The sequence below is a fragment of the Ambystoma mexicanum genome, chromosome 4q (genome assembly GCF_040938575.1).
Source record: "Ambystoma mexicanum isolate Mex_15411 chromosome 4q, UKY_AmexF1_1, whole genome shotgun sequence".
Taxonomy (NCBI): Eukaryota; Metazoa; Chordata; class Amphibia; order Caudata; family Ambystomatidae; genus Ambystoma; species Ambystoma mexicanum.
The window spans coordinates 1119705609-1119729908 of NC_090928.1; the positions used below are offsets into that span (position 1 = coordinate 1119705609).

Below are 24300 nucleotides of genomic sequence, written 5' to 3' on the forward strand. Positions count from 1 at the left end.
GTAAAAGTACAATTGCCCGATTTATGAAGTGCTTTTAGTAAGTGTGATGTGTGTTTGGGATTGTATGGTAATTTTTTTTTTTTTATTTTATGATTTTTTGTACTTGTGATGTGTATTACATTGTTTGAATAATCCAGGTAGGGATGATATGTAGTGTTGAAACTAGCATTTGCACTTTGAATTGAGAGCTCTGGTTCTTTATCGGTTTTGTATTCTTGTTAAGATTAGGTTGTATTTTTTACATTTTGCGATAAAAAATGGAATGTAGTGTAACTCCCTTTCCATTTGCATCTCTAGCATACTCACCACAGAAGCAGTATAAATGATCCCCTCACTCGCCCCCCAAAATGTCCACAGAACTTGCATCATGCTGGGGTGTGGTCAGAGCAAGACCATGGAACCGATCTTTACAATTAAGTAGCATAATCAAATCGCGATGGAAAGAATTGCCCAAGAAATGGGACGGTAGAAATTGGAATATTCTTAATACATTTTGTAAACCATCTACTTTTGGCATATTGCATCTAGAAATGTAAACACAGTTGTGAGTTTTACTTGCTGCAGTGTGAAACTGAGACCTTTTGCAGAGAATGTCTGCTTTGCAGGAAGTAGTGAAAGGGTTTGTGATCAGTATCTACTGTGGGAGTTTCCCCGGGGGGTTTCACTCTCAGGCGGCCATCGCCTTTGGATCCAGACCCTGGGGTTGGTCCAGTGCGGGAGCATCACCTGGGTTAGGGGTCTTCGGGGCGTGGGACACCTGATTTCGAGACATAGTATTCCCACTACCTATAACACATTTACCCCATCCTACCCGATAGGATATTTAGAAATGCAACCCCCCTTTCCCTTCACACTTTCTCACAGACAGCCCGTTCTGTGAGAAAACAGACTCACACCCGCGCATTGTACCTGACATGTCCCATTACTATAGTCAGGCAATTACAGATAACTCACACCTGACTTCCATTAAACTCCCCCACACGGATAAAAGGCGGAGCATGAGAGCACACTCTGAGCGAGGCAAAGCACACAAAGTAACAGTACTTTTCTGACAGCAGCTGAACGAGGGAAAGGCGGCCAAGAAGGGTATGCACGGACGGAGATACCCTTGACCTTTTCAGCGAGAAACCGTTACTTTCCAGAACCTTGCACATTAGAAAGCATAAGACCTGGAAACCAGGCTGCTGAATTCTGTATTGTGTGTCAGAGATACCCAGGGCCCTCATGCATGGCTGACCGAGCCGGGGAGGATCAGCAACTGCTGTGGTACCGCCCTTTGCTCCAAGATTAAAGCAGCGCCTGAGAAATCAACACAGCTGGTGAGTTGGGGTGATAGATATAAGACCGGTCTGTGTTGAAGTAATGGATACAAGCGGCAACATTGTTTAAAGAGCGCAAGAACAAAGATTGAAACGCGTGTGATGAAAGACGTATGGAAAGCTTAATTGCTGATGGATGTTTGAACATTTACAGAAGAAAGATGCAATACAAGTGACGGAGTGGTCCAGTGCCACGTGGTTGCTCAGTCGAAGGTCTCTGTGAAGATACTTGTGCAAGAAGTGGCGAAAACAAAAATAAGAACTTTGTGTGAAGTGAATCGAAGTGGTCCTGCAACGATTCAAGCAAAACCCATCACACAATACGAAAGTCTTTGTTTGATTGTGATGTCGAGAGGAAAACTTAGAAAGTGAGATTGCATGTCCGAGCCAGAACTGGGGAGACCAAATGTGAATTTCGTGCTAAAAGGGATCCGAGCACAAACAAGGGAGACCAGTTGTGAACATTGTGGTAAAAAGGGGTCCACGCCTGAAGAGGGAGACCCATGATGAATATTGGAAACAAGAACTTGCACATGTGAAACTCCTGATAAGAAATTAACTTTGGTGCTTGTTTGTTAGGACAGGCCCTCTGCAGTAAAAGACTGTTATTGGAAAGGAGGCGTTGGCAAAAGGCCCAGATAGCAGCTTTGAAGTGTATACTCATGGTAGAGAAGCCAGAGTGTCCGCAAAGCTCTAACGTGCCAACTTGCCCCTTGCTAAAATGTGGGGAGGGGGAGCCAACTGCTCAACTATCCTGACCTATTTCTTGAACACTTTTCTTTTGCATACACGATTGCCTCACACCATTTTGTATTTAGAAGTAAGGCTTGGCAATAGGTTTATTAGTATAGGCCCTTTTATTTTGACAGACTCGACTAGGACTGCGTTATTTGATGGTCGTAGCTAGCTCCCATCTTTAGATTTAGGTTTCGATGGGCATTCAACCAACCCATTAAAGTTCAATAAATACCCTTGATCTGTGATCACTTGGGTCTGTCTTCACTGTTTGATACCATGCCTTCCTTACAGGACACGTTTGTATTTTTGTTTTCAAATCTGATTTGGCTTAGATTTTCTCTGGCCACCCTGAAGGTTGGTCATGGTCTCTGTAATGGAATTTCCGAGCTATTACAGGTCTCGCATGTTAAGGGCCAGATCAGGGCCCAGGGAGCATTGAGCTCTTAAATGTTGTGCAAGGATTGTTTTAACCAGCAAGTTTGGAAGAAGCATTTCTAAATCCTGTTTTTTGCATTTCTTTCTTTAGAGTTTCTACTTGAGTGGATGACTTGTGAAGTTAGTCCTCTGCATCTCTGATTCCCCCTCCCCACTCTGCCCCCTCAGCAACTCAAACTTCTGCTGGCAAGCCTCTACTTTCGCTATAAAGTGTATCAATACGTTTGTTCCATTGTCTGAGCTGTAGTCTTCGTGTCAGATAGTAGCTCTTTTAGCTCAATGTTTGGATGTTTCTATGCACCACTCCCTGCTCCATTGCAGAACTCTCTGCAACCGTAGCAGGAGGTAGTGGTTTAATGGCAGTTGTCTAATTAAAGCTATTTCCTTCTGTTGCCTGGCATTTCAACTATTGCCATGGAGATAACGTACACGGGTATGGGTTGGATCTATTGACAGGCATTGCTCAATATGCCCCCCACGCCTTTCCAACACAAATGGTGCAATAACATTTTCAATAGTTATCCACTGCTTCCCCCATGTCTAGCCTGGAGGAGCATGAGTGTATGTGTATCAACAACAAAACATGGTCAAGGTCTCCAAGTCACAGAGCCTCCACCCAGTACTGTGTAGTCACTCGATTCTTAGCAAAAATAAACTATTTTATTAATGTTAATGTATCAAAAGTTAAAAACTGTACATAAACTAGTGTGCATATGTGCACCAACAAACAATTCATGGACAACTCCACATATTATATAAACCAACATATACTTAATAATTCACACAACCTATATATTCAACATAAATCCTAGACGGACTGTAAAAAACATATGTTAAGTGCAAAGAAACACCTAACGCATTGGGGGACCCCTAGAATTTTATTAGTCTATTTCGTGACCTGCCCCTTATTAGCAGTGCCTTGATTTCCTAAAAGTCCACACATTGTGTTGTGGCCTTTTAATGAGCCTCGGATGGTGCTCCAACCATTTGCGGCCTCCATCAGGACAAAATCAATGTTTTCACGACAACACAATGTGTTCCTGTGTCTTTCCTCCATCTACAATTCAAACACATGTACGTATTTTCTGTTAGAGGTGTGGTGACATGCAACTTCAAAAGGATGTAAAATTCCGTCATCAGCTAGTCTTCATCAATGCATACCTTCTGGTGGTAGCCAGTCAGATAGTAGACTCTAAAATGCGCACTTGCTCTGCCTGTGCTTTTCAGTAGTCCCCTTACCCTAAAGGCAAATATATATATTTGAGGCTTGTGGAATCTGCTTAGATCACATGCTGTGCATAGGCCGACATCTAGTGGAAGCTGCGGAGTATTAGTTTGTTTTTCGAAACTCGAAATGGGTGTCGACACAGGGCGTGCCAGTAATCCTATCCCTAGTGACGTCCACTGTACCCATGATCCCTCACGCATCTAGGACCCTCAGATTGTTTTCTTCCGCCATACTGGTCCGAAGCATCCCGCGGAGTTCCCTGGCCTTAGCCATAATTTTGCAAAAATATCGTTATTTCCCCATTTCTCCACCCCAACGTCGAGTCACCAAACTTCCACACTCGATGCCGGCCCGGAGAAGAAATCGACCGTCGAGAGCTGCACGACGGACTTGGGCCTCGGAAGACCTCTGGCCTCGGCCCTGCAAGTAGGGAGAGTGGGTGGGTGGTACATACTCTACACTCTTATATAGGTACATTCTTGTATATTCCTACACTCATTAGCCCGCTGCCACAGGGTGCGTATGGAGGGTACCCCTTTCCAATTTTGCCCCAAGTGCAACCGCAAGTACCCTTGAGTTGACAGACACGCCACGTGCAACCTCTGCTTGCCGAGGGACCTCCCTGAGGTGAACTGAAGAGCGTGTAGTAGGTTTAAACCGAAAACACTAAAGGACTGTTTGATCAAGCGTTGGCCCCACCATGCCAGGCGTCAAGAGGCCATGCCAGCGGAGGGCGCCTTCAGCGATGGCAGTGACGCCGTGCTTCCGGACGGCGAGGGCAACGTGGCGTCGAGAGACAGCCAAGCGCAAGTCCCCGACCTCGGAAGGTCGTCCGGCAGGGCGGCTATGGGGAAAACCCCTGGTGACGCAAGCGCTACTCAAAGCACTTCCACCAAACACACGAAGTCCCACCGAGACTCGACGCACACGTCGAGTTCTCGGAAAGAGGCACACAGAGAACGGTCCACCGAATCAGTGTCCTCTGGGCATTCTCGATCTAGATCGCAGCATGACTCCAGGCAGCCATACACTGTTGCCAAAAGTGCCTCGCTCCCTAAGGTAACGGAGGTTCGATCGTCGGAAGACGAAGCCGACCTCTATCCCCAGGCCGCACTCCAGAGTCGGCATCAGCAGACCGCGTAACAGCTGTTCCAGAGTCCCAACCTCCACATGCGAGAGATAGGGAAACTACCCCTGAACCTCGACGCCAGACGTCGAAAAGCGCCGAAGGGGCCAAAACACAGGGAAAACACTCTTCCACCCATGGGGAGGGGGGGAAAACAACAAAAGAAGCAGTCTCTGCCTTCTTCCACACCTCAGAAGCAGACATACCGGTCACAGTCTACTACTCCACAAAGACAAACAGACAAGTCTGTCTTCTGTCATCCTAAAGACCCCTGCACAAACCAATAGGTCCAGTCAGGATAAAACAGAGAAACTCTCCCAGGAGAGAGTCATTCCCAGCTCAAGAGAATGGTCTAGTGACGACATAGACAGTTATGTCAAGGATGTCCTCATTGGCAGACTTCTATGCCAAGAATCCTGAGCACTGCCTTTCATATACCCCCGACGGAGCATCAACCTCAGGATCTAGGGACCCAATACCCCCAAGTAAGAAGTCCCGGGTTGAAGCACCAACAAGGTTTTCGGACCCTTTCTGTATACAGCCCTACACTCAATATCATGAAGATCCACCTTTTAGTGAGAATCCTGATTTGGGCATGTTGGAAGACCAAACTGGGACTGGCTACTATGGGGATGACGAGGACCAAGAGGAGGAAGAGGACGACCCAGGAACCTACAGAGTAGATTCCACAGTAGACCAAGATCCCCCGGTTACCAACTCCCCTGTCGACAACCAACCTCTCTTGAATGAAGTTTTGTCCAGAGCGGCAGAACACTTTCACATTGACACCCAGGGAGCACAAGAAGAGAGGGACTTTGCAGAAGAGTTAGTGGGAGAAAGGTGACCTGTTGCCCAGGCCATCCCTATCCTTAAATCGATACAAAGGAGGATAGACCCTTCACTTGTAAATCCCAAACTCACCAGGGCAGTAAAACCTAGGATCGAAAAACTTTTCAAGGCAGCCCAATCAGATCCGCTGTACATAAGGGGGCACCTGAAACCGGACTCCCTGGTAGTTACGAACACCCGAAAGAGGGCGGGAACACCCGTGTCATCGTCCGAAGCTCCTCCCGACAAGGAGAGCAAGAAGATTTATGGCTTGGGTAGGAAGGTAGCTTCCACTTCCGCCTACCAGGCAAGGATTGCCAACTCCACCACCCTACTGGTGAGTTACAACTGTCACCAGTGGGAAGAAGTCGCGGCACTCATAGATTCCTCCCCAGAACCCTTAAAGAGCCAATTGGCACGAGTTGCGTCGGAGGGAAGAGCCGTGTCCGGTTGCATCTTAAAAGCAACCTTTAATGCCGCAGATAACGCCGGCAGATTGATAGCAGAAAGCACTGTTATCAAAAGACATGCTTGGTTACGGCAATCTGGGTTCAAACCCGAGACCCAAGCATCGTTAATAGATAAACCGGTGGAGCCGGATCTATTGTTTGGAAAGGCGGTAGAGGACGCGCTGAAAAATGCCAAGGATGAGTACGAGACTCTCAAATCCCTGGGCCAATTAACCAACAAACCCTCGAATCAAAGAGGGAGTGGGAATTTTCGTCTCCCACACGGACAAAATTCCCAGAGAGAATCTAACTATTCCCAGGGCCAGGGTACAGCATGGAACAACAATCAGCAGTCTACCCAGAGTTATGGCAGGGGTAATAAGAGGATGTGGTAAAGGTAGATGCAGCCCCAGTAGAGGCGGCTGCACGCCTCCACCAAAACAGTGATGCTCCGTTCAGGGTCCCTTCTCACGCATCCCCAGTAGGGGGACGCATTTCCAACTTCACCCAGGCTTGGGAAGCGATCACATCAGACAGATGGGTGTTGTCCACAGTGTCTGCAGGATACTGCATAGAATTGTTACGAGATCGTCAATCTTCTAGCAAAGGACGCAATAGAACTTGTCCGGGGACACCAGGTAAACAAGGGTATTTATTCAACTTACTTCCTTGTGCCAAAAAAGATTTGACAATGCGCCCAGTATTGGACTTAAGGCCTGCAAACAAGTATGTCAAGCCCTAAAATTTTCGCATGACTACTCTCCAAGAGGTAATCCCGCTCCTAAAAAAGGGGATTACATGGCAACATTGGACATGAAAGATGCCTACTTTCATATTTCCATGTTCCCAGCGCACAGAAAGTACTTGCGCTTCAAGGTGGACAGTCCGCACTACCAGTTCAAGGTACTGCCCTCCGGGATAGCCTCGGCTCCAAGGGTATTCACCAAGGTACTGGCGGTGGCGGCGGCACACCTACGCAGGGAGGCAATCCCAGTGTACCCTTACCTGGACGACTGGCTCATCACAGGGGAGACCCCAGTAATTTGCAGAACAAACATTTAAAGAACGATCGACCTCTTCGAATTAGGTTTCTCCATAAACGAGAAAAAGTCAAGTCTGGTGCCAAGCACCTCCAAACAGTTCCTAGGAGCTGTCCTAAACACTCAAGAGGGGTTGGCCTTTCCATCAGAGGAAAGAATTCTAAATATACTGCTGCAAATTCGGCAATATCAGGCCGGTCACCAGATAACGGTACGCAAAGCAATGCGGTTGCTGGGCATGATGGCGTCATGTATTTACTTGGTCAACCACGCGCGCCTGCGCATGCGTCCCATGCAAGAAAGGTTGGCGAAACAGTGGTCTCGGGCAAGTGGTCGGTGGGACGATCTAGTGGTTGTTTCGCCAACACTTGTACAAAGCCTTCACTGGTGGACAAGAGAGAATCTGTCCAAGGGGAAACCCTTTTATGATCCCGAGATACAGGCGGTAGTCACAACAGACGCATGCCTGACAGGGTGGGGAGCACACCATTTCCACCACACAGCTCAGGGTCTCTGGTCTCACTCAGTGGCCAAGAATCATATCAACCTGCTAGAACTTCTGGCAGTATTCAGAGCGCTTCAAGCGTTCGAGCCCTACCTGTTGAACCTGTCAGTGCAGATCCTGACGGACAGCACTACAGCCATGTTTTACCTGAACAAACGAGGAGGGACTCATTCGCCAAATCTGTCCAAGCTTGCCCAGAAAATTTGGATATGGGCACTCAGACGGAACATCCTCCTGTCTTCTCAACATGTTCCAGGCGATCTCAATTCTCTGGTGGATGCTTTGAGCAGAGATCCCCTCCCAGAGGAACACGAATGGTGTCTACAGAGAGAAGTCGTAGAAGATATCTTCTCTCAGTGGGGTTTCCCCACTGTAGACCTATTTGTCACAAGCGAAAACAGACAGTGCCCAGGATTCGCATCCAGGTTCCCCCAACCAGACTCCCAGGGGAACGCCCTGTGGATGAACTGGTCAGGGATGTTTGCGTACGCTTTTCCACCAACACCTCATCAGGAAGGTGGTCAACAAGATGAACAGAGAATCGATGACGCTCGCCCTAGTTGCTCCCATGTGGGCGAGACAACTGTGGTTCCCATACTTACGCAGACTAGCAGTGTGCAAACCCATCAAACTCCCGGGCTGGTACAACCTACTGTCCCAGCACCAGGGTCACAAAGTGCATCCTCAACCCACTCAATGAACCTGGCAGCATGGCTCCTGAGGTCTTAAAGTTTGGACATCTCAATTTACCACAGAGATTTTACCACACAGATGTATGGACATCCTAAAAGAATCTAGGAAGCCAAACACGAGTCACTGCTACTTTGACAAATGGAAAATATTTGTTATCTGGTGCCAGAATAAGCAAATCAACCCGGTTGATTGCACTCCTTCCACAATTGTAACATACATGCTCCAACTGCTAGACGCAGGGTTGGTTTTTAACTCGCTGAAGGTACACCTGGCAGCTCTGTCGGCATACGCCCCCTCCCATAGCAAGGTTTCGTGGTGGACAGTACCAATGGTTAAAGCCTTCATGGAAGGAGTAAAGAGACTTCACCCTCCAATTTCAAACCCACCACCAGGATGGGACCTTAACGTGGTGCTAGCTAAACTCATGGGGCCCCCTTTCGAGCCCATGCATAAAAGCAGTCTCAAACACCTGACTTATAAGACGGCCTTCTTAGTAGCTATTACATCTATAAGAGGGGTCAGTGAAATTTAGGCTCCTTCAGTGCAGGATCCTTTCTTTACAGTTCATAAAGATAAACTGGTTTTACGTACACACCCTTGGTTCTCACCTAAGTTTATTTCTAAATTCCACGTGAACCAGTCCATCGAGCTTCCGGCTTTCTTCCAAGACCCACAAAGCTCGGCTGAGGTGAAACTACACACCCTAGACGTGCGTAGGGCGGTCCTTTACTATGTAAACAAAACCAGACCACTAAGGAAAACAGACCAACTGTTTGTGTCCGTAGCTACAGGCAGAGAGGGAGATCGCGTCTCTAAAGGTGCCATCTCTAAGTGGATTGTTAACTGTATCCAGCTGAGTTACTCTCTTTCTGAAAAAACTCTGCCTTTCACGCCAAGAGCCCACTCTACAAGAGGCATTGGGGCCACTCTGGCTTTCATTGCAAATGTACCCCTTGACACCATTTGCAAAGCAGCTACTTGGAGCTCTATTCACACTTTTACTCAGCATTACTGCATTGACACCCATTCCAAGACAGATACTCAAGTGGGACAAGCGGTTCTAAGAAATGTATTCGCTCATGAACCTTCTCACATCCCTCCTCCTTCCACTGCTCGCTAATCTATGCACAGCATGTGATCTAAGTAGATTCCACAAGCCTCAGAAGGGATACATTACTCACTGTAATCGTATTTCTGGGCCTAGGGTGTCCAAGGCACCAAGGAAAACATGGAACCCCATGCATTTCCGAAAAGAGGACACCCGTGGGAATCCGCAGAGGTCTGACTTGTGCAAATCAGCCCAGAATGTATTACCTAGAAAGCCCGCCAAAGTCCAAAATGTGGCCAAAAAAAACCCCCAATTTCGGCACATTTCTCTTGGACTACCCACAGAAACACGCCTCCTACAACACATGGCCTGCCATCACGCGTTCCCACGCGTGTCCTGACAAATAGTTCCTCACATGTGTGGGTGCACCTGCCCGGGCGCCAAGGGGAAAGCCTAAAACACTGCTAACCCCAAGTCTTTTCCAACAGCTGAATTTCATGATTTTTTTTTAGAAGGGCACACCATACAGATATGGGCCTATTGTGTCCAAACCACCAAGGAAAACAGGGAACCCCATGCATTACCTGGCTAAGGTAGTGCAGCTGTCTGTAGAAAGAAATGGTTTGCAGGCATGGATCAGCTTGCAGGTGTAAGCTGTCGCGGAAACGGTGGCGTTGACTTGCTTGCGCAAATTCAATGCCGAGTCCAAATAGAAACAGAGTCTTTACTTCCTTAGCAACCTTGATGTCCATGCCGTCAATGTTGATTGAGAGGTAGTGATTACTGAGTTTGTTGAGATTAGCTGGGGAGCCCAGGAGCAAGAGTTCAGTCTTCTCATCATTCAGACATATTCCATGTGAGGCCATGCAGGCCTGAATGACGAGGTAGATTTTATTGATTAATGCAAGCTCTTTTTCGTAGTCGCCGGTTAGTGTTAAGAGGATCTGGGTGTCCTCTTCATAATTAGTGTAGGTGACACCCAGAATGTTTAGGTCCTCAAACGGTGGCTTGGTGAACACATTATACATCGTTGGTGAAACACATGATCCCTGAGGTACTCAACACGTAATGGGTATAGGGTCAGCTGAAGCCGAGGGTGAGAACCCTCTCATAGACCTATTGTTCAAAAATATTTGGATCCATGCTGTTGCTTCTGGGGAGAAGTGAGCCGCTGTGGACAGATGCTTACAGAGCACTTTGTGGTCCACCAGGTCAAATGCGGCTGATAAGTCTAGGAGGAGTAGAAGGGCCAATTTCCCTTTCTCTTTCCGGTGGGCTCTAGGTTTGCCTCTGCGCATTTTCAAGGGTTAAATTCTGTCTAAGGCTTTGGGGATGGTAGAGCCGAATAATTCAACTAGCAATGAAGGCGGGTAGGGGACTTAGTAGAGGGCGGGGATAGGGAATACGTTTGTCCACTGTAATATTCCGTTTGTTCCTAGTAGGGAGAGGCGGGGCTAGGAGGTTAATCTCATCAGGCAATGGACAGTCTTGAATAGTAAATGTCAATAGATGGTGGTCAATCCAAGGGTGTGTTTCATTAGAGGTAATTGTAGTTTCACAGTTAAGGTCTGCTACCCAGTCTAGGGTTCTGCCTTTTGTATGCTTGGGGTGATAAACTGTTCGAGTCAGGCCTAGTTCAATCAGGGGGTTGGACAGAGCCAAGGCGTGTTGATCATGGGGGTCATTGAGGCCCAGAATATAATCTCCTAGCATAATGATCTGTGATGAGGGTTTGGTGTCGGCAGTGTCACGACCCTTGCCCAAAACCCCCTCTGGCAAACCCCTTGGCCAGGTGGAGTCAGGACTCTGGCCTCTAGAGCCTGGCAACCTCTTCAAAAGCCCTCATGGGGCCAGTCCTGGTGCCTATGGCGCCAGGCTCATACACCATGAAAAACAATGTGCTTGGGAACTACTTTATTGTATTGTCAGCCAACATGGAGGCATCCACATAGCTTGGTTCCTAGGAACCGAGCCATGCGGTCTAGTGTTTTGGGTGTGGTAGCCTAGAGACTACTTTACCTGGACTATTTTGTGGGGGCTATTTAAACCACACCCGAGCAAGACAACACGCTGCGCGTTACTTTGCGGCTTGCAATGAGACGCTCACCGTGTCCAGCTATTCCCTCGAACCTCGGAGAAGCAGAACCTGCAAGGAGACAAAAGGAACATCATTAGCAGCAGCATCTTACCTGCAGTCTTCATCTTTAAAACACTCGCAGCTACTGAGAACAGCTTCCTCGAATCTGCATGCCTCCCAGACAGAACGACCTGAAAGAGGAAGATAGAGGCAACCTTAAAGAAGGCAGTAGAGACATTTTACAAATTACGAACTTCGCGTTTGTGGTGGAGTGGTCCTTCCCACTGCTGTATGAGTTCCCGCCAGTCCCCGTCATCCCGCAAGTGCTGCGGAGGTTACGGAGGTTCGGTTCCCGGGTGATCCTCATTGCTCCGGCTTGGGCCCGGAGGACGTGGTACCCGGACCTTCTCGACTTGTCCATCTGCCCTCCACGTTGTCTTCCCTACCGAGACGATCTGCTCTTCACCCTTAGCTTCTGAAAGGTTGAGGTATAAAGATTGGGACCTCCCTGAAGACGTGATGGAGGTGTTGCTTTCGGCCAGAAGTCCGGCAGCAAAGTCCCTGTACCGTTGCCGTTGGAGAAAGTTCTGCGACTGGTGCAGGGTTAAGAATGTGGATCCTTTGTCATGTGACATTCCTGTGGTTCTCTTTTTTGCTTTCGTTGGCCCACAGGGGCCTGCAAGTGGGTACTGTTAAAGGTTACTTGGCGGCGCTCTATATTTAAGCGCTCGTCTGAGGAGTGTTCTTATTTCAAAGTTCCTTTAATTTTTCAAAGGACTTACTAATGTGTTTCCGCCGTCACCTTTCCAGGTGCCTGGTTGGGATTTGAACCTTGTTCTGAAACTCCTTATGGGTGCTCTGTTTGAGCCTTTACATTCTTGTCCTTTGAGGCTGTTAACCCTTAAAACTGTGTTTTTAGTTGCAGTCACTTCCGCTCACAGAGTGAGTGAGTTGCAGGCACTTTCAGTTAAGCCACCCTTCACTGTGTTTCATAAGGACAGGGTTGTCCTTAGAGTTCGTCCTTCCTTTCTTCCGAAGGTGGTGTCAGAATTTCATTTAAGCCAGAAGGTTGTTCTTCCGGCATTTTATCCTCTACATCCTCCTCCACATCCTGGTAAGGAAGAGGAGAGGCTCCATAGGTTGAATCCTAGGAGAGCTTTAGGTTTCTACATTTCTCGCATATCCCGGGTCAGAGTGGACGATCAGCTCTGTATTGGTTACACTGGAAGGCGTTTGGGACAAGCTGTTACTAAGCAGACTTGGTCTAGATGGATTATCTTGGCAATTTCTGAATGTTACCGCTTGGCGGGTAAGAACCCTCCGGTAGGCTTAGGGGTGCATTCTACTAGGGGTATGGCTGCCACTACTGCCCTGCAGAGGGGTTTCTATTCCTAACATCTGTGAAGCAGCCACATGGGCTTCGGTCCATACATTTGTACAACACTGCTCCCTAGATTCTGTCCATGGGCAGGATCTGGCCTTTGGTAAGGCGGTCCTTTACTCTGCATTTTGATTGGGCATTCTAAATTTCTATATTCTAAATTTTTTTCCCCTCCTCCATACGTTGGTACTGCTTTGGGAGTCTCTCATAGATATGGAATACGTCGGAGGACCCAATCTCCTCGAAGAACAAGTTACTCTCTTACCTGGTAATGTTCTTTCGATGGGATGGTCCGACGACGTATTCCATATCGCTCCCTCACTACCTGCCCCGCTACAGAATTTCTTATGCGATTGCAGCTTACGTTTCCGCAAGGCTTTCTGTGGTCATACTGGCAGTGGTTTGGTGCCACACGTTCGGGGGGGAAAAACCTACAACTGAGGCTACGGGCGTTGTGCGTCCTACTTATAACATCCGGTGAATTTGGCTCGACGGAGGCCCTCGAGGACAGCGTATCGATGTCATCGACGCAGGACGCAGGCGCCGAAAGATTTTCCGAAGCAGCACAGCTGTGGTGATTACTGTCATATATATGGAATAAGTCGTCGGACCATCCCATCGAAAGAACGTTACCGGGTAAGAGTAACTTGTTCCGTTTACTTGATTATACACCTGATTTATTACTCTGTGATGCATTGTGCTATCCTCGCTTATTCTGCTCTTTCTGCAGAGGTGGGTTGTATGCACTGTTTTTCTAATTATTTTGCGGATGGTATGTTTAAGTATATACATTTTTTATAGAACCTTGATTGGACGTGCCCTTTATTTTGGACTGTTATGCTTTTCTGTTTGTGATGTTACTGAATCACATTCACTCTTGAGAGCATAGCCTTTCCTCTGCCCACTTTACCACAAAAGGCAAAGGAGGAATATCTCAACTGCGCCCGTATTACCTTTATGATTGTGTTGGCTCTTGACTTGTAGAAGTGCGAGGGCTGAGTGGGCAGTTTAGTTTCTACACATCCTTGTACAGGACAGAATTCAATGCATCAGTGATGCGGGTTGAAACTTGTTTCTCTGTAGATTGAGGGGTTCATCGAGTTGATTGATTGGGTTTAAAATGATCAAACTGTTGTTGCCACTTGATTGAGAAGTTCATCAGTCAACCGTTCTGTTTTCCAGTTTACAAACTACGGGGTACGATGAGCCACAGAAAGGCTATGTGCTTGTGTGTGTTGTGTCCAGGGCTTGCAGGTGCAGACACCTCGACCCCTGTTAAACGACAAGGAGACAGTGATGAAATGAGTGTTATTGTACCTATGAATTGGCGATAAATGGGGACCCAAAGTAGTGGGGAGGTTTGTTGGCAAGATGGCTATTTTGGATGATTACAAAAGAATATGTACAAATGCTGTTCAGAAGTACAGTATCTATTGATAATCATTTATTATTCTTCCGTTAGTCTGTTGTCCTGAGATCGATTAGTCACCACAAAGACACAAGATGCAACTTTTAAGTTCAGCAAAAGGCTTTATTAGAATTTTAACAAAGTAGGGCAGTTTAAATTTAAATGTCAAAATTGCTGTTTCTGTTTTTTTTTTCTTTTAAATGTCTGAGGGTCTTTACACCTTGTCACTTAGTCCTCTGTATTTTGGCTTGTTTTTTTATCCCCTCATCTGTCAAGTTCTCTTCTGGTGTTTGCTGGTTTGCATAATTAAAGTCTCCTCTCTGCACTATGACTTACGTACAGGTCAGCTTGTCGAGGTAGCTCACAGTTTATTCCAGAGGTGAGGAAGGTGCACAGGATTTTCACGCTCTTCTTTAGACTCTTGACCTCCCAGCACAAAGGTCTTGGCTCTGTAGCTCCCCACATCCCACTCTCTTCTGTGTATGCTGTTTCCTAATGGGCCTACTTGTACTTCCTGTCACTATCTCTTTTACTGACTCTGCATTTGCCTCGTCACCCGCCACATAATTCCCACTTCTCACTTTTCTAACACACCCAGTAGAACGGTCTGTGCCCACTCTCTATTCTTCATCCTCCTTGGCACTTCTCTGCTCCTCCTTTCACCACCTCTTCTGAATATCTTATCCACTACTCCAACCTCTCCTTTAAATGTCTCCTGCTCAGTTCTTCTAACTGTCGGCACTTCCTTTACTCCTCCTGTCATCTTCACCCTCAGTGCCACCAGCCTCTCCTTTCTGCAACTGTCATCAAACTTGCTCTTTTTACTTCATCAAACTCCTGCACTGCAGCTCTTTCGGGTTCACCTTACGTATGCCCCTATTCAGTCCCCTAGTCTGCCCTCCTTGTGAGGACTTACATATGTGGGTAGTTTAGTTTACTGATCCGGGATTGGCTGGTTTCAAATATGCATTTTATTGCAGGTTACTACATGAGAAACACAGGGTTGTCGCAACCTCTCTGCGTTAGCTTTCTGAAGCTATATTACAATGTTGGAATTTTCCCACGCATTGTGCATGTGCGCATGCGCAGAGACTCAGTTGTGAATGGCCGAAGTCTGCACTGCTCCATCAGCATCTTCTGTGATAAGTGGTTGTTATGATGGATTCCCAGAATCAGCGCTGGGGTGACGATTTTGGGAGGCCACCTTACTATGGTCAACAGGGAAGAAACTTAGAGGTTAGCCAAACCCAATCAACGTAATAAAATAAGCAGTGTAACATAGCAATTGGCTATGCAATTCTGTAGGTTTTCTCATTAAATCGACACTTGTGTAGCACAACTAGCTATTTGAATTGCCTTGTTCAATGACCGCACAGCTCACCCGGCATTCCTCTTTTCCTCTGTGCTCCCTCCACCCTCTTGTCTGTTCACTACAAGTTCAAGCAGGCTAATGGGAGATGATTGCACTATTAATATTGCCAAAGGCCTCTGTGGGAGTGCTAGGAAAGAAATATTCTCTTTTTCAAATAATTGCAAACAAGAAGTAATCCGAGTGATACTTTTATTAAGCTAACTATAGCCTGACTGGCAAAGACCAGTATGTGTAACTTGTTTATTATTATTATTATTTTTTTTTTTTATTTTTAAAGACAGTGCTGCAATTCCCTACCTAAACATGTAAGTTGTTGAATATGCATAATTACACTATTAGCTGGTGTAAAACACTGGATTATCTCCATATTTTTCAGTAAAGTTTAAGTTGGTGTATCTAAATCTCATAGTGCAAGCTAAATTTCATTTTGTCAGGGAAAGTGCGTAATTCTGACGAGTGAATCGTTTTGAAAATGTACATGATCACACAGCCAAATGGTTTTGATGGCGAACCTAGTTCTGTGACCTGCTGTACAACTGGTGCTCAACCCATGAGCTGATTCCAAACTCCTTGACTGTCTCATCACCTGGTTGGTTTATACCAGCTCCCCTGAAAGTGAGAGGGGTGCAAAACTGTTCCACCTCGCTTGCAAACTTCTCTGCCTGTTACACCATCCACTCTGCTTAGTTGCTTACTTTCTTTCCTCTTGCAAAATTAATACACACATTTACCTAGAAGTTTACCCAAAGTAGTGATCAATAGTTCTATCCAGTCTTTACGTGTACAGATTTACTGCAATACCATACACTGTAGTTCACTTCCAGAGCTCGATCTGCTCTGGGATTATGATTGCATTCTGGTATGCAAGCAGAATCTGCAAGTAGCTGTCCACATTTCATACCGGTCTGCTGCGCCTGTGCCCAGCCTTCACCCTGTCCTTGAGGCGATGCCCCATGACAAGTCTTCACTGGAGTGCCAAACCTTTGCCCCCCTGACCCCCCCCCCCCCCCCCACACTCAACTGCACACCACCATGCTCATATTTAGGTCCTGGAAATAATGATTTCAATTGCATATATATCGGTAATTTCTTTTAAAAGGGAAGCATGAATTGCACAAAGCCTAGTTCTCTTAAAAATAAAGCCCCGATGGCAGCTCTGAGTGCTAATGGTGAAATATCACTTTCGCGCAGAGCTGTGGGATGCTGTGCTTGTGCTTACCCGACTCGGGCTTGAGGACCAGTAGCGGCTTTGCCTCCCCTTGAAAGTGGTAATTAATGCTATATTGAAAACAGTTGCTATCGATGACAGGCAAGGGCCTTATTGTCTACCTGTAGGTTGACGATTAGCATGTCTGCCACAACACCATACTACATACTTAGACTCGGGTAATGACTTTCCTTGAACGTTTTGGTTTTATGGAACTTCTTACACAGCAAATGTTGGGTCAAGGATACAATATGAAGGACAAAGCTCTGTGCAACAGCGACTCCACCTAACTGCAGAGAGTCTTGCACAGAATATTTTTTTCAAAACCTTGTATCTGTGTCCATTCATGTACATAACCTTTTACATACTGTCCTGTCTTACTTCAAAAATGCTGTATTGTTGCTAATTGTATGTTTTGGGTACAAATAATGTTTGGTGACTTTTAAAATACTAGTACAGAATTGCTAATCAAATAGGTGCGTTTACAAACCAAGAACTTTAATTGGCAAATTCTGCTAATCCATTTTTGAAAACTAATTCATGCCTTGTAGTCTCAGGAAGAGTGAGGCCGCACAGAGCAACACCAATAATGTTTTACCGGTAAGTATAAAAATATACAGATTGTGTCACTAGACGCAGTTAAAGCGTTCGACTCCGTTAAGCGGCCATGGCTGTTGGCGGCCCTGAGAGGATATGAAGTAGGGCCAGGTTATATCAAATGGGCGAAGATGTTCTACAGTGAGCCGCTGGCCAGAGTTCGAACAGGATCGGTGATATCTGAGAGATGGCAACTCAGCAGAGGCACTAGGCAGGGATGCCCCTGGTCCCCGATGCTTTACATTTTAGCCCTAGAGCCCCTAGCGATATATCTTAGGCAACAATATGATACAATAGGTATTGAGGTAGGGGGGAGTGACACTTAATATCCTTGTACGCAGATGACTTGCTATTATATCTGAAATACCCGGAAGAAAATCTTCAATATATTTTGGAAGTGTTGGAGAGGTATGCTAGGCTGTCCGGTATTGCAGTGAACCCCCAAAAATCTAGCATATTTCCGCTAGGTGGCTATGTGGGAACCCCTGCAGAAAAGCTGCCGGTGCTGCAAATACTGTGGGTGGTGAACTGTTTCCGGTACCTTGGGATAGACGTGTACCACACGGCGGAAGAGGAACATAGGTGTAACACCGAGATAGCCATTGAGAAAATCGGGAAATGCATAAGGTTTTGGGAAAAGTTGCCCCTAGCAATGATGGGACGAGGGGCAATGCTTAAGATGGTGGTCTTACCTAGGCTGTTACATTATTTTAGTAACATTCCATATATGATACCTAAGAAGCTCTTTGTTAAACTGAACAGTACGTGTAGGGACTTCCTGTGGCATGGCACCCGGAGTAGAGTGGCGCTATGGAAGTTGCAGAATTCCCATGAAAAAGGTGGTATTAAACTGCCTAATTTTGAAGCTTACTATGTAGCAGGTCAACTGCACTATGTGGCCAAATGGCTCTCTGATGAAGAGACCCCTGAACATAGGTTGTTTGGGCGGAACTGCACCCCATTTTACTTAAAGGAAATTATATGGTTGCCTGAGTCAGAAATGAAAGAGCGCCCTGGGATGATGATGCTTGGGAGGAAAATGTGGCGCCAAGCTTGTCGGATGATGGGAGACCCATTCCCATGCTCCCTGCAGATACCGCTGGTTGCACTAGCAGGGGGCGATGAGCAGTTGAGGGTGATTATTAGGACCTACTGGGAATCGGTGGGGCTGGTTACGTTGGGGGACATTTGGCAAGAGGGGACCATTGGGGATTTTGAAGGACTTGGGGGAAGTAGCGGGATTACATACAGGTCAATATGTTACGTATCACAGAATGGTGCAGAAAATTCGGAAGATGTGGCCTGCAATAATTTTGACGGAGGAACCAGATGCTAATATTGGGGCAATATATGACATATCGGAAGGGGGGCATGAGATCTCTAGATTGTTTGAGATGGTGATGACTAACATTGGGAAGGAATTGGTACATTTGAGATTGGAATGGGAAATAGAGGTGGGTGCCCCGATAGAGAATGGGATGTGGGAACGTGCCTTGGGATACCACAAGAAGGTGTCAAGAAATGCAAGATTAAAACAAATACAACTATATGTAACGCACAGGGCATACATGACCCCTCTGAGGATATCAAAGTTCAAAAACGCTGGGCGCCAGGCTTATCCTAAGTGCGGCAAGGAGAACGCCGATATGAGACACATGTTTTGGTCATGCCCAGTAATTGAATGCTTCTGGGGTGAAGTGGCACAAAAACTAGCGGAGAAAGGGGTCACGCTCGCCATAGACACAGCCTTGGCCTGCTTGCTGGGAGGGTTCCCCAGATCACGGAAACTTAAACATGTTGGGAAATAGAAAGATTTGGCATATGTGTTTGCAAAACAAAGGATTGCTATGGGATGGAAGAAGTGTTATAAGCCACGGGTGGAGATATGGTGGAAAGAGTTACAGAAATGGGCGGAGGCTGAGACCATGGTATGGCATGAGGCGAACAGCACGGGAGGGGAAGAAGTGGGCTCCCTAATGGCGTGGAAATCATTGATAGCGGAAAAGTTTGGAATAATATCGGATCCAACAGAATCCGAGGGCAGCGAAACCCAGCCACACGAAGCAGATACTGAACGTGAAGAACAAACAGGCTCATAAAGGAGGGTGGGATGTAGGGAGCAGTGATTAAAAGACTAAATGTGTTTTATAAAGCTGTCACAAATTGCACTGCATGTTTGGTTGTATTTTTGTTTGGTTGAATAAAATTAATAAAACATTTTTTTTTTAAAGTATAAAAATATACAATAGTTTTAGGCATTGAAAATGCACACTAAGCAAGTAAAGTCTTTAGTCATATATTGTCACACCAACCCTAATAAAAACAAATCTATACATTTACTCTTGAGTCAATGACCAGTGAAACACAGATAAGTACTTGGATGTGTTAGAATTAGAAAGAACACTTCAGGCAAATCATAGAACAGCTTCTCTAGTTCTTTTAAAGTCCAACCATAAGCTGGTCTGGGGCCTTGTCCCCAAAAATCACTGGTTCCAAAGTAGCTACTTCACAAATAAGTTTATGAAGAGATTGGAGATTATGATAAAATGTGAGTAAAAATGTTAAAGTTCAGGAAAGCAAACGCACTTAATCCTAGGAAGGGATCCTTAATCAAGACTCCACAGCCCAAAGTCAGGAAAGAACGATTCAGGGACAGGAATTTACGCCATTTTTTTAACCCTATTGAGGTCAGAGGAAGGGGTAGAAACAGGTAGGTTAACTTACTCCCCTCCTCTTCCCCCAACGCCAGCCCCTGTGACCCTTCCAGCACTCTGGTCTCTCCAGAGACCACTGCTGGTGTTCTGGAATACATTAGGGACACAATAGTCTGTGCTTGGTCTAGTCCTGAAAGGCTCCAGGGGTTGCGGCTGCAGAGGTGACTTTCGGTGCTGGATTGTGTCTGTTGGTAACTGTACATGGGAAGCAGTTCCAGACAGTTTCCAGTAGAACATCCAAATGAGGAAACATCAGGACTTCTTCAGGGCAGAACACCTCAGAGCGCCTCCAAAGATTGAAGGCGTGTTGCAGCTGGAGTCCCCACGCAGTGAGGCGGCGCCAGGTGATCTTCATTGGACGACAAAGCAGGAGCTCCAGCACATGTAAGAAGGCTGAACTTGCAGGAGCAGCTGTCTTGTTACACAATCTGAATATCCTCCAACTTTTAAGGGTGCATTCAGAATGGTGACGGCTGCAGTGAGGTAGCCCGAGAGAGCTGGTCAGTCTACTGGTTGGTCAAGGGACACTTCCGAAGGGACGGGTCTTTTAGCAGGGGTCGAGACTGGTTGTTCCCACCAATCCAGGGGTCGAATCGCTGACAAGGGTCTTGAGATCAGGACAGAGGAGCACAGAGCGGGTGGTAGCAGCTAGCCCCTATCGTCACTTTTCCCCAGACAGGGTACATTGTCACAATTACTATTACTAAGTTAATTCCTCTAAAATGTTTTCCAAATGTGCTGGCTTTTACAATTGCTTGAATGCCTTTATGATGTGAATCAGACATTTTTACACATTTAGTTTAAATTGCTTCCAAGGTTAACATGGGTCTATATGGACCCTAACTCCCATTTAATTAACATGCATGAAAGTATATTTGTGTAAAGTTCTCAACACAACTTTGAAACGGTGTGCTTATTTTGATTGCTTCAATCCACATTCTATCCACCTCCGTGATGTAAAATGTTGCTCAACATACTGGTGAAGGATTAAGTACTATTTTAGTTCTCTTGCTTGTATCTCTTTAAATGGAATGTTCTTCCGGATTTAAGTCGGCACCTTTTTGCCCAGCAGTCTTTCCAAGATTCATCTAGAATTTAAATTGTTAGATTGCAATCAATGTTGAATTTTAAAACTTATTTTAAAACTTCACTATAAAATATCCTTATTTGCAAATCATCTACCCCAAAAATTGTCAACCGTATCCTCTTTCATTGCGCATTCTCCAATCGAACAAATTCTCACCCATCGCTTGAAAAGAGCTATATTCAAATGGTTATTCCTCGCCATTATTCACCTTCTCCAAAAGGTTGCTCTCCTTATTTCTTTCAGTTTGTGTACAAATTCACCAAAATAGTTAATATTTAGTGATTCTAGCAGACTACATTAAGTAATAACATGTCCTATGGTCTTGGTTATTTGCTTTATCTTAAACAACCTGCAACCTCTTCCTTCTATAGACATCCCACGCCTAGGACCTAATACTCCGAGCGTAGGCAGTTGGTTAAACTGTAGGAGTAAATAAACAGTCTCCATGCAGGGACCGGAGATATCTGCATATATTTTTAAATACTCATGTAGGAAGTTGGACATTTTACATATTCATGCGTTTTCAATTTTGCAAGGTGTAGGATTTAGGCCGCAATGCCATAGCTACAATTTTTCTGTAAATTCTTTTTTCAAAATGTACACTTCCTTCTCCCATGCTGAGGGCCAACCAAAGCAATAAAATACACACTTAATATATTTATTGAAATATTCTAACCTATTGAAAACCAGCTATCCTGAATTTCTCTGAATGTTTTGTGCCCTTTTGCTGATCATTGGGAAAATATGGAGCCTGCCTCGAAGCCTGTTTTGCCACCGTCATTAATACCTTTTATTCATAGCATTAAAATGGGTTTTGAACTTTTGATATTTGGTAACCTTTTACCTTAGCCAATGAATTTGAACAAGCACTGCATGTTGGATCTTTACGTTTGTATCCATTTGTAACTCTGGGTCTGCACCCCACCTATTTAAGTTTTTTTGCTGCTCAAGCTATTTAACCATTTAATCTTCATTGTTTTTATAAGTGGTCTAACGTTCTCATTCTGGTCCCTGAAACTTTTTTTTTTTTTTTTTTGTCTGCAGGACGGGGGTAGCAGGAGTGGAGGAATCATGCAGTTCAAATGAAGATGGAAGTGATGATGATGTGTCCAGTGATGGGGGTTCTGCAGTGAGTGATAAATCCAAGGAAGGTTCTGCAGAGAGGACTGAACAGGACACAGCAGAAGGAAGCAGTTCCGAGGGAAATGAAACTTGTGTTGTACCGACTGCCACACGGACAGTTAATTCAGCGGAAGCTCTAAGCACAGATGCACAACCTGGAAAGAATAAGGTGGTTGAAGAGTCCATTCATGCAGCTGAGGGCGTTAGGGAAGCTATTGAAGAGAGCTGGATGCCAGAGCAAACCAAAGATTGTCATTTGGCTGCTAAGATTATGGAGATGAAGCAAGAGCAGATGGGCCATTTGCCGTGTGAAGCAGTGCCGGTGGAGAGTTCAACCATAGATGTACAAACAGGAAAGCAAGAGGCAGAAAGAGATGGAAACACGAAAGTAGTGGAGGAAAGAGACCACAAAGAGCCAACAGTTCCTGAAGTTGTGAGTACACTGTCATAGAACCTGTTAAGTGTATATTTTCTTTTTAAATTAGTGCTTTGATTGGGGATTGTCCCCAGAATGGTTGACCATACTGAAAACTGCCTGTATGACCAGTATTTTGCAGAGTGAAAAGGTATCGACCAGAAAGTGTTCACTGAATTGCCAACCTCGGATATGCGTCTGATGACCTACTCTGTTCATATTAATCGTTGAGAAGCCAAATATAAAAGTTCCTACTTTGGGGGGGCGTGGCTAGGAAGCACACCATGCGGTCGTGTTTCCCATGAGCTCTGCTCCGTAATGCCCGAGTCATGTCATTTCAACCGTCTAATTAGAGAGTTTTCGCCCGATTCTGACTCCGGAGGGAAGAAGAAGAGAAGCTGATGCCTTTGATGGGGTGTAGATCTACAAGCTCCCTCATATGAACACAATTCGGGGCGCCGAAAGTTGCCGGAGAACTGACCGTGACCAACAACAAAATGGCGGCGTGTGCCTAAATCACCCCTGGTAAGAGGAAGGACCGAGCCGCGCAGAGGATGCGACCCGTTGATCCCCATCGACGCCCTGGAGGAACTAATACCGAAGCCTGGGTCCCGAGCTGAATCGGCTCGAGGGAGCGCAGTGGTGGAGGAGCGACGAGCGATCAGCGGGGTGAGCGGAACGGAAGCCAGCAGACTCTCGGTCTCGCTGAAAGATCCCCAAAGACATAGCGTAACCCGCTTCCCCTGCTGTCCTCGGCGGCGGAGCTCGGAAATAGCATAGCGCTAACATCCTGGAGCTACGCTTGTGCGGCACTCGGAGCCCCAAAGGAGAACCCCGCAGTGAATGAGAGATGTCCGTCCTGAATCTCAGTACCCAGGAATAGCACAGTGCTGGCCCCCTGGAGCTCTGCTCAGGGTGACACGAGCAGCGGTACAGGGCCCCCGACTGTTGCCGTGGCTGGAACCCGCAAAATACCCTGAAGGAAATCAAACGCCGAGGTGGCTCACGCGGGGAGAAAACACCCAGAATGCGAGACGCTAAAGGCGAGGCCGAAAATCCAGCGGACATATACATAAGGCCCGGTGAGTGTCTGAATTTGGCGCGGGAGTGGTGTGTTATAGGCACCAGATCACTATAAGAGGTCCCTAGACTGGGATTGGGATCACACCAGCCCTCCATATATTCAACCCACCGAAACTTCCCCATTCCTCACTGGGCATAAGCACAACGAGCCCCTGCACGCCTCTTACTTTGAAAACTCCCAGCAGCCGGCATAATCGAGTGAGCAATACCTGCAATTACCACCAAGGGATGCCCAAAACGGAGGCGAGAAAGAAAGCACGCGGCATCCAGTCTTATCTGACAACACAGCCGGGGAATCCACCCTCCACCCACATTGTCACTGAAAACCTCCCGGCTTCGACCACTAAACCGACCTCCGAGATGACAATGTCCAGGGATGAACACAACATCTCTCAGGAGATCAAAAAGGAAATTAAGACCTCCAAGGA

General features: G+C 46.3%; 1 protein-coding gene across 2 annotated transcripts in view; it reads left to right on the forward strand.

Annotated features, from left to right (window-relative positions):
- Window positions 1–24300, forward strand: part of SDE2 (SDE2 telomere maintenance homolog) — a 423596-nt gene that overhangs the window by 378961 nt on the left and 20335 nt on the right. For both annotated transcript variants that reach the window (XM_069608690.1, XM_069608689.1), the window contains one exon: window positions 22297–22807. In XM_069608690.1, the coding sequence (XP_069464791.1) occupies window positions 22297–22807 (511 nt within the window). The remainder of the gene's footprint in view (window positions 1–22296; window positions 22808–24300) is intronic.